Raw genomic sequence first — 15,742 nt, forward strand, 5'->3', positions numbered from 1 at the left:
ATGTAAATTAGTTTGTAAATTACTTTTCTTGTTTTTCTGTTATTTATTGATTTGAAAGTTATTTCCAATCACGTTCTTTTTAGAATACTTTCCATAAAGTCACATTAGCATCTGGTTACACACAAAAGTAAAACTATTTAGATTAGTAAACTTAAATTAAGAATATTTGAAATGTATATTATATATTATGCATATATTATATAATTATAATATATTTTATAATATATTTTCTACTGTACCTGATTTTTATTGTCTTCAAAACGTGAAAAACAGTAAGTTAATTTTAAACTTTTTGCATTGTACATTTTAAACGTTTCGTATTGTACCAAATGTAATGAGTTATAAGATTTTACTTTTTCTTACTTCAAAATTGCACTAGAAATAAGAAGGCAAACGTACTCCACTAGATTATTTTTTTTGTCCTGACACATAGAAAATATATATCGATATATATCAATTTCTTGAAAGTCAAACAATACTCCAACCAAGATTCAGTTTAATATTTGTTTTGCAGTGTACTGGTGTTACGCTCTAACAGCTCAAAGCAGCAGAAGTCTTACCTAAGCTCTTTACCCACCTCTGCTCATTGACACCACGCACTCCCTCAGTGTCCTCTTTAACCACTGTCTCTGTCCAGGGTACTGAAACATTCAGTCGATGCGACCTACGAGAACCAGGGCCCCAGCCCCGGATACAGGATGGAAATGTCCATCTTTTACGTGGTGTACTTCGTGGTCTTCCCCTTCTTCTTTGTCAACATTTTTGTGGCTCTGATCATCATCACTTTCCAAGAACAAGGGGATAAGATGATGGAAGAGTATAGCTTAGAAAAAAATGAGGTAAGTTGTTTTTTTTGTAGCTGACTTGAATTTACAGTAGTCTTACTCTTGATTTTATTTTCAAATCCGGCTTTTGACTTGTAAGATAGTTCTGACTTGCATCTAAATAGTTGTTTTCTTTAAGGTTTCGTAGTGGTTAATCCACGTGCAATTGTTTTTTACCAACTAGCACAACCATAGATCTTGAAATAACATTAGAAATTATGCTGAAACTAGGCAAATCTGGACAAATACTATCAAAACTGTCAACAACAACACATATCAACTCAATACTCTGCAGGTTAATGGAAAGATACAACTTTTATTCAGCAATATTCATTTAGACATGGATTTGTATTGCAACCTGCCCTAAAAACTGAAAACCTGCTTGTAGAATCTTGCCTTGTCTTGTATATAGATTTCCTATTTTGCACAATAACAGCAACATTATTCATTGTTCTGACAGCGAGCTTGCATAGACTTTGCCATAAACGCCAGGCCTCTGACTCGACACATGCCTCAGAACAAACTCAGCTTCCAGTACAAGATGTGGGAGTTTGTGGTGTCGCCTCCGTTTGAGTACACAATCATGGCCATGATCGCGCTCAACACCATCGTCCTCATGATGAAGGTAAAGCTCCGCTCCTTTGCCTGCACATGTAGTTCCTTCTCTCAAAATGCCTAGGCTTTTACAATTTAATTAAAAAAATAAGTAAAAAACACTTTCTTATAGTTTACCTTTGAATAATTTGTGTTTATAGGAAATACCCTGATCGGATTAATCACGTAACAAAGTCTTGCATTTCAGACACAGTGAAAAAGAAAGCAACATTGCTCGTTCAGTGTAAGTTATGCTGGATGATAATGGCAACTTGATCAGTGAAATTATCATAATAAGTTAAGAAGAGAGATATGGACTTCATAACAGTGATAAAAAAATGTATATGTATATATATATTTGCTAAGGAGACATACTATGCAAACTCTACTTTAATGCGCTTTTAACCTTATTACAACAGTTTTCTCATCATTAGTTTACTCAAAGTTGTATTATGATTGATTCCTGTGTGTTTGAGTAATCCTGTTTTCGCTCGAGTGCACAAAAAATCCTGTTTTCACTTGTACTTTGTTGTGATCATTTGTGGGGAAAAAAGAGTGAAACATTCAGGTTCTAAAATGTTACATTGGTACTCATAAATAACGACACGTAAATCACCATTATGCTACTCTTTACAGTGAAGAGGCGGGGCTTATCAGTTCCACAGTTTTCAACAAGAAGTGAATTGACCTGTTACTATTACGAAGTCATTTTAGACCAATATTGCTGTTTACAGTGGATAAAATGTAAAATGAAGATTTACTTTTCTTATAGTTCAATACTAAGTACCTGGAAAAAGCATACTATGTCTCCTTTAATATAAGGTGTACTGTATCTATGTATTTTGTGTTGTAGTATGACGGGGCATCTGATACATATGAAGCCGTCTTAGCTAACCTCAACATTGTGTTCACATCACTCTTCTCTATGGAGTGTGTGCTCAAGATCATCGCCTTTGGAGTCCTGGTAAGTTTGTAGTTTGTAGTAATGTTATGAAGGTCAATACTACAGATCATCATAATAATACTGCTTTGAGTATATCGTAGTCTTCCAGCTAAGGGGAAAAGAAAAGGCTAAAATGATTGATATTTACAGGTCAAACAAATAAAAAAGGAGCAGAGAAAACAAAATAAATATATTTTTTGTATAATATATACTTAATTCTTTGTTAAATATTTTCACTTTACAAACAAATAAACATAAAGTAGATAAACCATTCACAATGTATATAAAGAAGTAAACAAATGCGATAAACAAGAAGAAAAGAGCAAAAAAAGCTAAATTAATGTATACAAAAAGAAAGAGGATTAAATATCTTCTTTCCGTTGATTATTTGTAGAAATGTGTCATATGTTATTATATTGATTTCTGTATAAATAGCCTTTTAGTAACAGGTTTTCATGCTGTGCCAATTTTCACTCCGTTTTTTGGGATAGCACTATGTATATCATCAACATACAAGATTAACTCACACCAGACAATTTACGAACAAGTATGTATATGAGTAATACAAGTATTGTCACACACTTCCCTCTTTTTATCTTTTCAAACCGCATTAAACCGTCTGATTATGAGTCACTTTTGGTTTACTGTGAGGTTTCCCTGGAGCTGCTGTGTTGACAGAAATGGAGCGGGAGTTGGCGTGTGACTGACATACTGGCGTGAAGTAGCTCTGGCAGAACGGGAGGGGATTTACTCATTAAGGATAGATACTGTAGTGTATGACAGACACGGGCGGAACAAGCTGCTTTATTTGAACCGCTGCCTCCTCTGTCTCCAGTGTAACCCACGCTCCCAACTGTAAAATTATAACCAACACTTGCTTTTCTTTGTCCTATTAACAGAATTATTTCAAAGATGCCTGGAACATTTTTGACTGTGTCACGGTTTTGGGCAGCATCACTGACATTCTGGTCACAGAGCTTGGGGTAAGTGACATGCTTCTCAAATCTCATCTTTGGTAGGCTGTTTAAGAGTAGTAGACTAGACATGAGGATGAGGGAAGGCCCATAAGCCTGGCCTGGTTCAGTCATGCATGAACATATGACAAGTTTTACATAACTGTCCCACATGCAGCTGTAAGAGAGAGCCCACCACACTCTGTCTTTAGATCGGTGCTACATACTGACACTCAACTCTCTGTAGTGTTAACACACCACACATGTGTACATCAGCTTTATGCAGCCACAGTGATGTGTATCAGACTAATATATATGTGTAGCTGTAGGATCACATCTGTTATTTATCTCAGTTTGGATCAAAACTACTAAATTCAGTTGTATTGCTAGTATTTTGAGTAATTTTCCTCTAAGTTCACTTTTATCAGTCTCCAAGACGACCTGCCTTGTGTTGGCTCCTGTGCACTGAACTGTGTGTATTGACTGTTGATTTCTATCTTCTTGTTTTTATCTTTTTACATGCTTTCTTTAAATCGTCCTCAAACTTATTGATGATCCACTGTGATCTTTTTCCCCCTTGGCCTACTACTGCTATTCCAATCAAAATGCACTATGACTCTGTGTCCATGACACAACCTCTGGTTGTTCTTCGAACCAAAAATCCAAAAATGTGCTGCTATAAACCATAAATCTGCAACATCCACATGTAGATGGTTTGTAATTTTTTGGAGCTCTTACTTTCCTGCATTTGTCCTGCATCCCAGCCATTGTTATGGCTGTGAACTGTGCATGCTCTGCTTGGCCTAAAACACACTTTGATGCTAAAAATGTTATTACAAATGTCCTATTTTCTTCAGACTGTTGAGTCAGTGATGCTGTATGTAAATTCTTCAGAAATACATATCTGAACGATAGACTATCTAAAGAGTCAGTAAAGCATAATGTTAAAAGCAAAGTGCATGCTGCATGTGTCTGCTAGAACTGTTCCTTTGACAAACCAGCACAGACGCTGGCACTGGCTCGTCTCTGAGCACATCATCATCTACGGTCAGTTGGTTGAAGAAGATTCTACTTTCTGAATAAGAAACAGCATTGACTTCACGTAGTTCTTCAACCACATTGCATTGGCTTCCTTTCACTTAGTGGCGCCCTTGTTTTGATGCTCCCATGATGCTCTCTGTCCACATGTGCATGCTGCGGCCTTGACTCCTCTACAGTTGTGTGCGTGCCTGACAAACTTAGTGCATTTGGTTGTCACTCTGAGAAAACTCCCTGCACTGTAACGACCCGCAGCTCCCTGGTCTAGTCTCACTACATAACATGATTGGATTAACCCGACCTACTGGATGACTGCCTTCTCCTTGTGTTGTTTGACTTTAAGACCCTGGATGAGGCTTGTTGAACTTCATTTTGGTTATGTTTGTGTTCATTTGGACTAAACTCATGAGTTTGTTTCGGGGGGGTGGAACACATCTTTGACACATTTCCGATTCCTGCTCGATTCCTCTCACTCTCTCCTTGTCTTGTACCTCTCCCCTTTTCTCTGGCCTTTTGTGTCGCTGCTGTAGAATAACTTCATCAACCTGAGTTTCCTGAGGCTGTTCAGGGCGGCGCGTCTCATCAAGCTGCTGAGGCAGGGAGAGACCATTCGCATCCTGCTCTGGACCTTCGTACAATCCTTCAAGGTGAACACCTAACATGGATTCTACATGTTTTAGTTCAGGCTAAAGTATTCGGGGTTGGTAGAAGCTGTAGTCGGTAGAGATGTCAGCCCAAAAAACCCAAAGGCTGGAGATGTTATCCTTGTAGGAACTGAAGGTCGTAATATAATGTCAGCTGTGGTTGCGCTTGCCCTGGTTTGGGTTCTGAAGAGTTCTGATGAACACCTGGTTTAGTCCTTTTCTATTGCTGGTTTAATCCTGCGTCTAGTCCCAGGTTTAATCTAAATCATGATGTAGTGTCAACGCTCCCTTAATGGGCTGGGCATTTATTCAATTTGAAGTGAAATCGAGATTGAGCTATGTCTTAACGTCAATGATACGCTTAGGGTTTTGTAATACTTTGTCAATAAACGTTTGGACTTAAGACTTTTTTTTTTCTTTTTAACTTAACTAAGATTTATCTGGCTAGTTATTTCCGTCCTTGATACTTCATACTCTCTAAAAAGTCTCTATTACATATATTTTTTAGAATTCAAACTTTAAAGGAATAAATTGATTTATTAAAAATCGAGATTGATCAGCGCAAGATATTTTTAAATATTGATAACTTTATTTTGTGCTGCTGCCCTGCACTTCCCCTTTAAATTGTGTCTCTTCGGATTGTCAATATAATCAAGACTTGTCAATATAATCAAGCTAGTATCAAATTGGACCTTTTTAGAATGGTGTTGATCTATATCTGAATTTGTAATACCAGTGTAATACCAGTGTAATACCAGTGTAATACCTGTTTAATACCTGAATGTGTTTTGTAGCTGTGACGTGATGGTCGGAGGTTGTAGGAGCAGCGTTTCGAGTTTAATGTGAAAGTCCTGTATAAATCCACAGTATTATTGTTATTCATCTGATGCTTCTCTTCAGGCTTTGCCGTATGTCTGCCTCCTGATCGCCATGCTGTTCTTCATCTACGCCATCATTGGGATGCAGGTGAGAGTCAAAGACCTATGGGAGTGGAAATCTACTTCTCTGTGGTTCTCTTCCTGGTTTTTCCCTTTTGTTTTTGCTAAAAATATATATATTTTTTTTATTAGGCCCGAGCGCCACAAGCTGGCGAGAGGCCTATTAGTCTCGTAAGGCCGTGCAAAGCACGGCTGCGAAAGTGCGCACGAAATCGAGCGTGAAGCGCTCGCCCACTTCCAAACACCCACTAACGCACTCCTCCACTCATGCACGCCCCGTGCATACTAATTAGTAGTAGGAAAATGGAACATTACCGTTGTAAACGGGCGAAGCCCGTGCAAAAATGCGCACTAAACGAGCACTTTACATTGGGATGACGACCGCGAAGCGGTCGTCACCCCCTTATAAAGCACTCATTTGCGCTAAGTAGCTCACGAATACGTTCCCCATATCTTGCATGTTCCGTGCATATAAGCATGTAATGCAAAAATTGAACATTATTACTGTATAGAGGGCCAAAAACACAAAGTGGGCGGAGCCCACTCAAAATTAACGAAAGTACCCGTCAGTGGCCAGGGACCCACACCATGAGGTAGGAAAGCGCGAGCGCTTTCCGAAAATGTAGTTTATGATATTTGAAAAATGGGAAACATTGTTTTTGCATCGGAATATTATTCTTTCTTTCTTCTTCTTCTTCTCGGGACCAACCCCCCTATTTTTCACCCAGTGAACATTGACGAAAAGTCACAAAAATTAGCACACCTCTAAAAATCGTGCCTCTCTACATTCTGGCTATTTCCTTTTTCTAAAATTAAAAAAATTGGCGCGTCAGCGCCCCCAAATGTACCAAAAATGCATTGAGAGATGGGAAATGACCCCAAAAAAATCTGATCGTAGAATCATGAAATTTGGCGCAGAGGTAGATGGTGACAAGAGAAGTAAAAAATATTATTACGGCAACGCCGTCCGCCCAACCAAATGTTTGGTACCCCGTCGCCCCTGGCAAGTACAGTGAACTAGCCCATGCCGAAGGCATGGATCATGCATACTTACTCCTGCTATGACAGAAATAGTCAACAATGAGTGAATGGGCGTAGCCCATTCACTCATTGTTGACAACAGCAGTGCGAAGCGCTGCATTCCTCCAAAAACCCTCTTGGCATCGTCCCGTACGCGAAAATCCATGCCGCAGGCATGGGTCATGCTTGTATCTGCTCAAATCAATGGAAGTCTATGGGGAGTGGGCGGGGCATCCCGACGGAATAGGGAGTGACGAGCGCGTAAGCGCTCGTAATGATGATTCCACCCCATGACGGCATCGGGAAGGCTTAGAGCTTTCAAACGATGTATAATTTGTTGTTATAGTGGAAACGGCTATATTGTTTTTGCTAAAAATATTATTATTTTTATTAGGCCCGAGCGCCACAAGCTGGCGAGAGGCCTATTAATCTCGTAAGGCCGTGCAAAGCACGGCTGCGAAAGTGCGCACGTAGTGCGCACGAAATCGAGCGCGAAGCGCTCGCCCACTTCCAAACACTCACTAACGCACTCCTTCAGTCATGCACGCCCCGTGCATACTAATTGGTAGTAGGAAAATAGAACATTACCGTTGTAAACGGGCGAAGCCCGTGCAAAAGTGCGCACTAAACGAGCATTTTACATTGAGATCCCCATATAAAGCACTCATTTGCGCTAAGTACCTCACGAATACGTTCCCCATCTCTTGCATGTTCCGTGCATATAAGCATGTAATGCAAAAATTGAACATTATTACTGTATAGAGGGCCAAAAACACAAAGTGGGCGGAGCCCACTCAAAATTTAACGAAAGTACCCGTCAGTGACCAGGGACCCACACCATGAGGTAGGAAAGCGCGAGCGCTTTCCGAAAATGTATAGTTTATGATATTTGAAAAATGGGAAACATTGTTTTCGCATCGGAATATTATTCTTTCTTCTTCTTCTCGGGACCAACCCCCCTATTTTTCACCCAGTGAACATTGACGAAAAGTCACAAAAATTTGCACACCTCTAAAAATCGTGCCTCTCTACATTCTGGCTATTTCCCTTTTCTAAAATAAAAAAAATTGGCGCGTCAGCGCCCCCAAATGTACCAAAAATGCATTGAGAGATGGGAAATGACCCAAAAAAAATCTGATTGTAGAATCATGAAATTTGGCGCAGAGGTAGATGGTGACAAGAGAAGTAAAAAATATTATCATGGCAACGCCGTCCGCCCAACCAAATGTCGGCCATATTGCTTCAAAAATGGCTAAACATGACTTCGGAGTTTTTCCAAACGTCGTACTTTTACGAACTCCTCCCAGGGCGTTGGCCCTAAAAAGCTGAAATTTGGTGAAAATGCTGAGGAGTGGGACATCAAAAGTTATCCAAATTACATTGATACCTGTCACGGTCTCTGTGCGGCGAAGCCGCAAACTGTAGCAAGAATTTCAGAAAACTCCCAAATTTAACATTTCTGCCGTTTGCGCAGATAAAGTCCGAATTGTGTCAAATTAGAATCAGTTGTTAAACTCTTTGCCCTAAACCTACTTGAAGTGAAATAAATTAATTTGGAGCCACAGCGCCCCCTACAGATTTTATATGGAGGTTATCTTATATCTTATCTTAAATATTTAGTTTTGCAAAATTATATGAAATTTGACACACAACTCAATTTTGGCATCCCCATCAAAAAAGTCAATGAGACCCATGTCATAATTGTTATGGCTTTGCCGTAACGATGACCGAAACCTTCCATGTTATTCCAATGGGGAAATCGCCAGAACATGTTTACACTTTAGACTTTCACAAACTCCTCTTAGGGCGTCAGCCCTATTAACCTGAAATTTGGTGAGACTCATCTTCAGGGGTGGACCATCAAAAGTTATCCACATTTTTATTCAAAGAGTCACGGTGTCTGTGCGGCAAAGCCGCACATTTTGCCAAGAATTCAAAATAAAATTGCTTTTTGATGGTAAAACAAAGGGGAGAATATGTGACAGCGTCACAGATTCAGCAGTAGGCGTAATAAAAGGACAATTGGGGCGCGTTAGCGCCCCCTCCTCTTGCGGCGTGGCGGTGGCGTGGCGGCCGCGTGGCGGCCGCGTGGCGGCGGCGTGGCGAGGGCCGATCATTGCCGCTTGCGACTATATTTTTTTTATTATTTTTCTTGTTCTTCTGCTTTTTGAGCTCTAATTTGACCCCCTGAACATGCTCAAAAACTCACCAAACTTTGCCCAAAATTCAGAATCGGCGAAAAATTTTGTTTTTTCTGGGCCATTTTTTTTTTCGTTAAAAAATGGCGCGACAGCGCCACCGACAAAAGTCAAAATACATTGCGCCTATGGGAGACGCCCCGAGGTCAACTTTGGCGTAAAGCTACGAAATTCGGGACACGCATTCCTCTCGTGAGGAAAAAAAAAAAAAAATATTGTGGCCACGCCCCCAGACTTACCCTATGGCCGCCATCTTCCTTTGAAAATGAAAACACGCTGTGTTAGCCATTTTGTTCACGTCAAACTTTGACGAACTCCTCCTAGGGCGTTTTGCCCACCGACTTCAAAATCGGCGTACGTCCTCTGGACAAGTGGGGCATCTAAAGTTATAAAAATTTTTGAGATACCTTTACCGGTCTGTGTGCGGCGCAGCCGCAAAGTTGGACAACTTATTTTGGAATATTGCAGATCTAAAAATTGCTCCCATTTGATCAAAACGAGTCCGATTAGGACCAAATTTGAATCAGTTGTTAAACTTTCAAGTTTGGACCAGTTTAGCATGACAAAATTGAAATGGGCGCGATAGCGCCCCCTACAGAGTTGCCTTTGAGTGAACATTGATGGACAAAAACTGGTTTTACACAAATGTTCTAAACTTTGCCCAAAATTCTATTTTGGGGTCCCGAGCAAAAGGCCAATCAAACTTATGCCTTAATTTTTACGGCGTAGCCATAGCCATGACGGAAACCTCCCATGTTATCCCTATGGGAAAATTGCTAAATCTCTCGAATATCCACATTTTTCTGTTTCACACTTTAACGAACTCCTCCTAGTGCGTTTTGCCCACCGACCTCAAAATCGGTGTACGTCCCCTAGACAAGTGGGGCATCTAAAGTTATCCAAATTTTAAGGATAACTTTTACGGTCTCTGTGCGACGGAGCCGCAAACTTTTCCCTGAATTCTGACTATTTGGCCTTCAGAGTGGCCTATAAACAATAGAGTTTTTCCAAATGACATTATATTTTGCACAAAATTCTAATTTGCCATCCTGATCATAAAAGTATGAGAGCCAAAGTCATATTTTGTACGGCGTAACCGTAACGATGACAGAAACATCCCATGATATCCTTATGGGAAAATCGCGAAATTGCTCAAATCACCACATTTTTACGCTTCACACTTTAACGAACTCCTCCTAGGGCGATTGTCTGATCAAACTCATATTTGGGGAAAATCATCTACACAAGCGAGGCATCAAAAGTTATCCATATTTTGATTCTAAGTGCTACGGTCTCTGTGTGGCTGACCCGCAAATATATGTCACAAATGGGAAAACAGCGGAATCTCTAAAATGACCACATTTTTACGCTTCACACTTTAACGAACTCCTCCTAGGGCGATTGCCCGATCAAGCTCATATTTCAAGAATATCATCTACACAAGCGGGGCATCAAAAGTTATCCATATTTTGATTCTAAGTGCTACGGTCTCTGTGTGGCGGACCCGCAAATATATGTCAGAAATGGGAAAACAGCGAAATCTCTAAAATGACCACATTTTTATGCTTCACACTTTAACAAACTCCTCCTAGTGCGAAAGCCCGATCAAGCTCATATTTGGGGGAAATCATCTACACAAACGGGGCATAAAAAATTAGTCATATTTTGATATTAAGTGGTACGGTCTCTGTGCCGTGGAGCTGCAAATATACTGTCACAAATGGGAAAATGCCAAATCTTTGAAATGTTCACATTTACGCTTCACACTTTAACAAACTCCTCCGTGGGCAATAGCTCGATCAAGCTTTACTTTGGGAAATATCATCTACACAAGCGGAGCATCAAAAGTTATCCATATTTATATTCCAAGTGCTACGGTCTCTGTGCGGCGGAGCAGCAAATTTGACTGACACTTGTGTTCATTTGCACTGGATTGGCCATGTCCAATGTGTCGCCGTCTGTCAAGTTCTTTTTTAATTCAACACACAATAAGGGCGCCATCTTTATCAAGTCGAAAGCGCAGAGTCGGAAGGCCGGCGGCCCGCGAGGGCCGTTGGATGCCGCTTGCGGCTTTAATTGAACTTGAACTCGCTTGTCTTGACAGCTGTTTGGTAATATTGCCATTGAAGAAGAGGGAGAGAGTGCCATCAACCAGCACAACAACTTCAGGACCTTCGTTCAAGCTCTCATGCTGCTCTTCAGGTACTCGTGTCAACCTTAAAGGAGTTTTACAGAGACATTCATCACTTCTTTAATAGAACAGTTATAGAACAGTGGGTTGTGTCTGTATGTCCACTCTAGTCCTTTATTCACTACATAGTCCCATACTATTTATCACTCTCTATATATTTCCAGCACTCACAATCCAAAAGAACATTAAGGCGGATACAGGCCAAATTAAATGTCCCAATTGGTCCAAAGTCCCTCTGATTTCTCAATTTTTGAATTAAGTCAGAATGTGATACTTTCCATTTGTCGAATTTCAGTCACAATGTCGGTCCAGTTTGTGCTGTTCATGTTTTTGTGATAGCCTTTTTCCCTGCAGCCAAAGGTATCCATTCACTATGTTCATGGCAGGAGTTTTGTGGCCCGAATACATTTTTCTGAATTTAAGTGGAATGGCAGTGTCAAAAACGGCCTGCAATGCCTTTTAAATCTCAATAATCTCCAATATTTCAGGATTTTTGTAATTAATACCGATCAAATCCGATTGACACGCACATCTTTATGGACTAATATTGGTCTGACACGTTTCAGTCAAGCTGGATCTCACGTTAGATACCGGTATACATATTTTAACAAGTCAAGCTAAAGTAGGCGGCTAACGTTAGCGTAACAGTTCATTTAAGAGCCTTCATTCAGTCGTGTTGTGTCCAGTTTAAGACCTTTCGCTGCCCCCTGTACTTTTTATCTCAAGTTGCAATGTGGGAAACTGAGAGTGCACGACTTTTTCTGCTGCTGGACATTCGGACAGCACTAAAAATGGTGCGCACTTGTTTCCAAAATGTCTGACAGCAAGTTTGCATCAACAGGAGTGCCACAGGGGAGGCGTGGCACGAGATCATGTTGGCCTGTCTGGGAAACAATGAGTGCGACCCTCTGTCCGGGAACACAGAGCCCGAGTGTGGCAGCCAGGTGGCGTACCTCTACTTCGTCTCATTCATCTTCTTCTGTTCATTTCTGGTGAGTAGAAAGCGACGCGTAAGATTTGTATGAGTTTAATTAAAAGCCCTACATTATGCACAATTTTAGATAATTTTACCATATTATAATGTTCTCTTCCTTCATCAAAAATATACCTGGAGTTGTGTTTTGGGTTGTTGCTTCGCTTCTCCTCTGCACATGCTCAGTTAGAGCAGGACCTGCATATACATACACCTGCTTGATTCCCACAGGTTTATTCAGTGTGGTTTGAGCACAGATCCATAGGTTTGAGGCTGTGTGGTCCTCAGAGCACATGTGCAGAGCTCTAAAAGAAGCTGCGGTGGTTCTAAAAGCTCATGTTAGAGAGCGGAGCATGAACCGGCCTCTTACTCTCTCTCTCATGGACACAGACTGAGCAGAGAAGAAGAACCAAGCTTCCTATGCAGTACTGCTCAGTGACCTGTAGAGGCCACTAAAAGACACTGTGACTTTAGTCAAGCTTCAGCAGCAGAAGTGAGGGGAAAGGGGCTTATTTGTTTTATTTTAGAACAATTTGAATATAGTTGTGACTCACAGTAATTTTAGATTTTATTGGTCAATCACTGGTTGCCTTGAGTGCCCTGACCGCACACTGCTGATAAATGTTGAATGAAATCATTGAAAAAAAGCAAATGCAAATCTGCTGTTCTGGATAAGGTGAATGGACTTTAAAAAGGAGGACCTTCATGATACACCAGGGGCTGGACAAAAAATCACAGTAATCAAATGAAACACAACTCCTGGTATGTTTGTAGTGACGATACAACACTGATAACATTGGTGTATTTGCCGTTTTAATGAAATTCCAACACTAACATTTTTCTCTTTGCAAATGCAGATGTTGAACCTCTTTGTGGCCGTCATCATGGACAACTTCGAGTACCTGACCAGAGACTCGTCCATTCTGGGACCGCACCACTTGGATGAGTATGTCAGGATATGGGCCGAGTATGACCCTGCAGCATGGTGAGTCCAACAAAACACATCTGTAGAATCCAGCCAATGGGAGCCCTGCAAAATAACACTAAAATATACTGATACTAAACGTTTCAATGCATTTTAACAACAGCGACATAACATCTTTTAAAACACGTACATTATTAAACCTTTTGGAAAGAAATTTTAAGTCAGTCAGTCGTTTGTATGTTGCGTAACTTTCCAAAACCATCTTTTTAATCTGAATTCTCAATTATGATATTATTATTATTATTATATATATTATTATATTTTCATGGGCTTCAACACAGTATGGCATAGTGGGAGGCAGGGGTGAAAAAAGTCAACTGATTCAATAGGAAATGCCACTTTTTCCATTTTTTAAGATGTTTCCTGGCAAATGCTATGTATTTTAAGCACAATAAATTCACGTCAAGTCACAACTGAGTCTTAATGGAGGTTGTTGACTTGGCCTTACTCCAAGTAAACACATTGTTCTGCAGATGTCAAAATACAGCAAGCGGTGCTAGCAATGCAGTAGCATTTAGCTCAATAATATTGTTAGCAACTAAATGCAGACATGGAAAAGAATATCTTTTGGTAAAGCTTTAAAATAAGGGTTCTTACTAAACTATTCATAAGGCGTTAATAAGCACTTGCCATTTCTAGCATTTGTACATTATAATACCTTGCAAATGTAAATAAGTCATTGAACATATAACACATATGTGTTAAAGTAGAACTAAGCTCACCCTAATACATTATCAGAAAATATACAATATATGTATTTTTTTCCTTTCTTTCTTTATCATAATAAGACCATATAATCATATAGAAAATCAGATTTCATGTTGCCAAATATAAAAAAAAAGAGCCAGGGTTTCTCATGAGAGTTGTCTTCGGATTGATGTCGGCAAATGTTGCAAGGCTGGTTTTCAGCACAGAGACAACAGGGGGCGACGACGGACACTTCAAACGGTGAAAATGTGACTTAGTTCTGCATTAGTAAACCATGTTCAAAATGTTACTTAGCTACTTATTAAACTGTTTTCAATAACCAAGTGATACACGCCAGTAAATACCTCATATGTGCTTAGAAACAAATAACAAGTGTTGTTGAATGCAGTATAACATTTACCATGGAATCTTATTGTTTCCTCTTATAATTGTTGACGCGTGGGTGATAGAGCAGCTCTTCTACATTAAAATGAATGGATTACTTCCCCCACACAATACCCACCATGGGCGTCCCCTTGGATTAGGGACTCACCAATATCGTATGGCTGACTGTCAATATCATAGCTTTATTTTTACTGTACATCAAAACATACAGGTAAAAGAAAATCTGCAACTGTTGTAAAGGGCTCCCACCAAAACGTATTTTTGTATTATAATATATTTGGTTCTAATCCTTATTGCATTCTCAAGCAGTATTGTCCAGACGCCTGTAGAGTGTTAGTTGTGCCCTCTCAGCTGTACAGCCTGGAGGATAACCTGTTACGTGGTTATCATCTGTCCACTGTACTAGCATGTATTCCTCCAGAGACCTGTCCTTTCCACCCTAACCTTACCCTGGAATCAGCATACAAAAACACACTGTCTGATATGCTCTGCCCTCTTACAGTAATGTGTGCGACTCCTACACAGATCTGGTATCTGAAACCCTGTTCCGGTCTGTGCCATCCCGTGGAAACAGTTCAGAGAACAAACGGCAACGTGAAAAAGGATAGGAACATTTTATTGTTAGCAATGTTAAGGAGGGAAAAATAATATCAAGAATGTAACTATTTTAAAATGTTACTGTGGTCGTGAGATTTGAGGAGAAATAGGATTTGTTCTCTAAAAAACGACCTGATTTTCATGCATATTTTCACAGTAAGACAATTATAAGTAGGAAAATATTGACGGAATCAATATATGTATTTTTGGATTATCCGCAACAATAAGCAGATTACACTTTAACAATTGTGTTTACATGTGTCAATAAATAAATGCTGTATTACGCAACTACTACTCAACAAGCTAAATCAAACATTTGGGTCCAGTAGCGTACAGCTTTATACAACATAATAGTGTGAAATATTTGGTTACAACCCTTTATTTCTTTTTCCCACAATCTCAATGCATGAACAGAAGAGGAGACACAGACTCACAGCTGGGAAACAAAGGGGGATGAGCTTCTTACCACACGTAGCTATTAAGCTCTTAGCGGTTCACTGTAATTAATGACACTGTTAAACCATCAAGTTAGGGTCGGACATGCACTGTAAACAAACAAAATCAATCAGGAAAAAACTGCTTTGGGTGTAGAATGTTATTAAATTCAAAAAACAATGATCCAATTCTTTTTTTCTTTTTTTTTAAGAGTAGTTTTGACTAGTTTGGATGTATTAACTAAAATATTTCACTTATTTCAAAACGTAAAATGTCTGCCAATGGAACAATAGAACAAACTATTTATCATAGATTTC

The 15,742-nt window shown here is 39.8% G+C and overlaps 1 protein-coding gene across 12 annotated transcripts in view; it reads left to right on the forward strand.

Moving 5' to 3' along the window:
• The window catches only part of cacna1aa (calcium channel, voltage-dependent, P/Q type, alpha 1A subunit, a), a 130,762-nt gene that overhangs the window by 87,525 nt on the left and 27,495 nt on the right, over window positions 1-15,742 (forward strand). For all 12 annotated transcript variants that reach the window (XM_072442477.1, XM_072442485.1, XM_072442487.1 and 9 more), the window contains 9 exons: window positions 638-839; window positions 1,285-1,449; window positions 2,272-2,382; window positions 3,261-3,344; window positions 4,883-4,999; window positions 5,897-5,962; window positions 11,257-11,354; window positions 12,185-12,335; window positions 13,174-13,301. In XM_072442477.1, coding sequence (XP_072298578.1) covers window positions 638-839; window positions 1,285-1,449; window positions 2,272-2,382; window positions 3,261-3,344; window positions 4,883-4,999; window positions 5,897-5,962; window positions 11,257-11,354; window positions 12,185-12,335; window positions 13,174-13,301 — 1,122 coding nt within the window. The remainder of the gene's footprint in view (window positions 1-637; window positions 840-1,284; window positions 1,450-2,271; window positions 2,383-3,260; window positions 3,345-4,882; window positions 5,000-5,896; window positions 5,963-11,256; window positions 11,355-12,184; window positions 12,336-13,173; window positions 13,302-15,742) is intronic.

This window comes from Eucyclogobius newberryi, unplaced genomic scaffold (assembly GCF_026437365.1).
Source record: "Eucyclogobius newberryi isolate DKJ021-1_F unplaced genomic scaffold, fEucNew1.0.hap1 SCAF_13, whole genome shotgun sequence".
NCBI classification, from domain to species: Eukaryota; Metazoa; Chordata; class Actinopteri; order Gobiiformes; family Gobiidae; genus Eucyclogobius; species Eucyclogobius newberryi.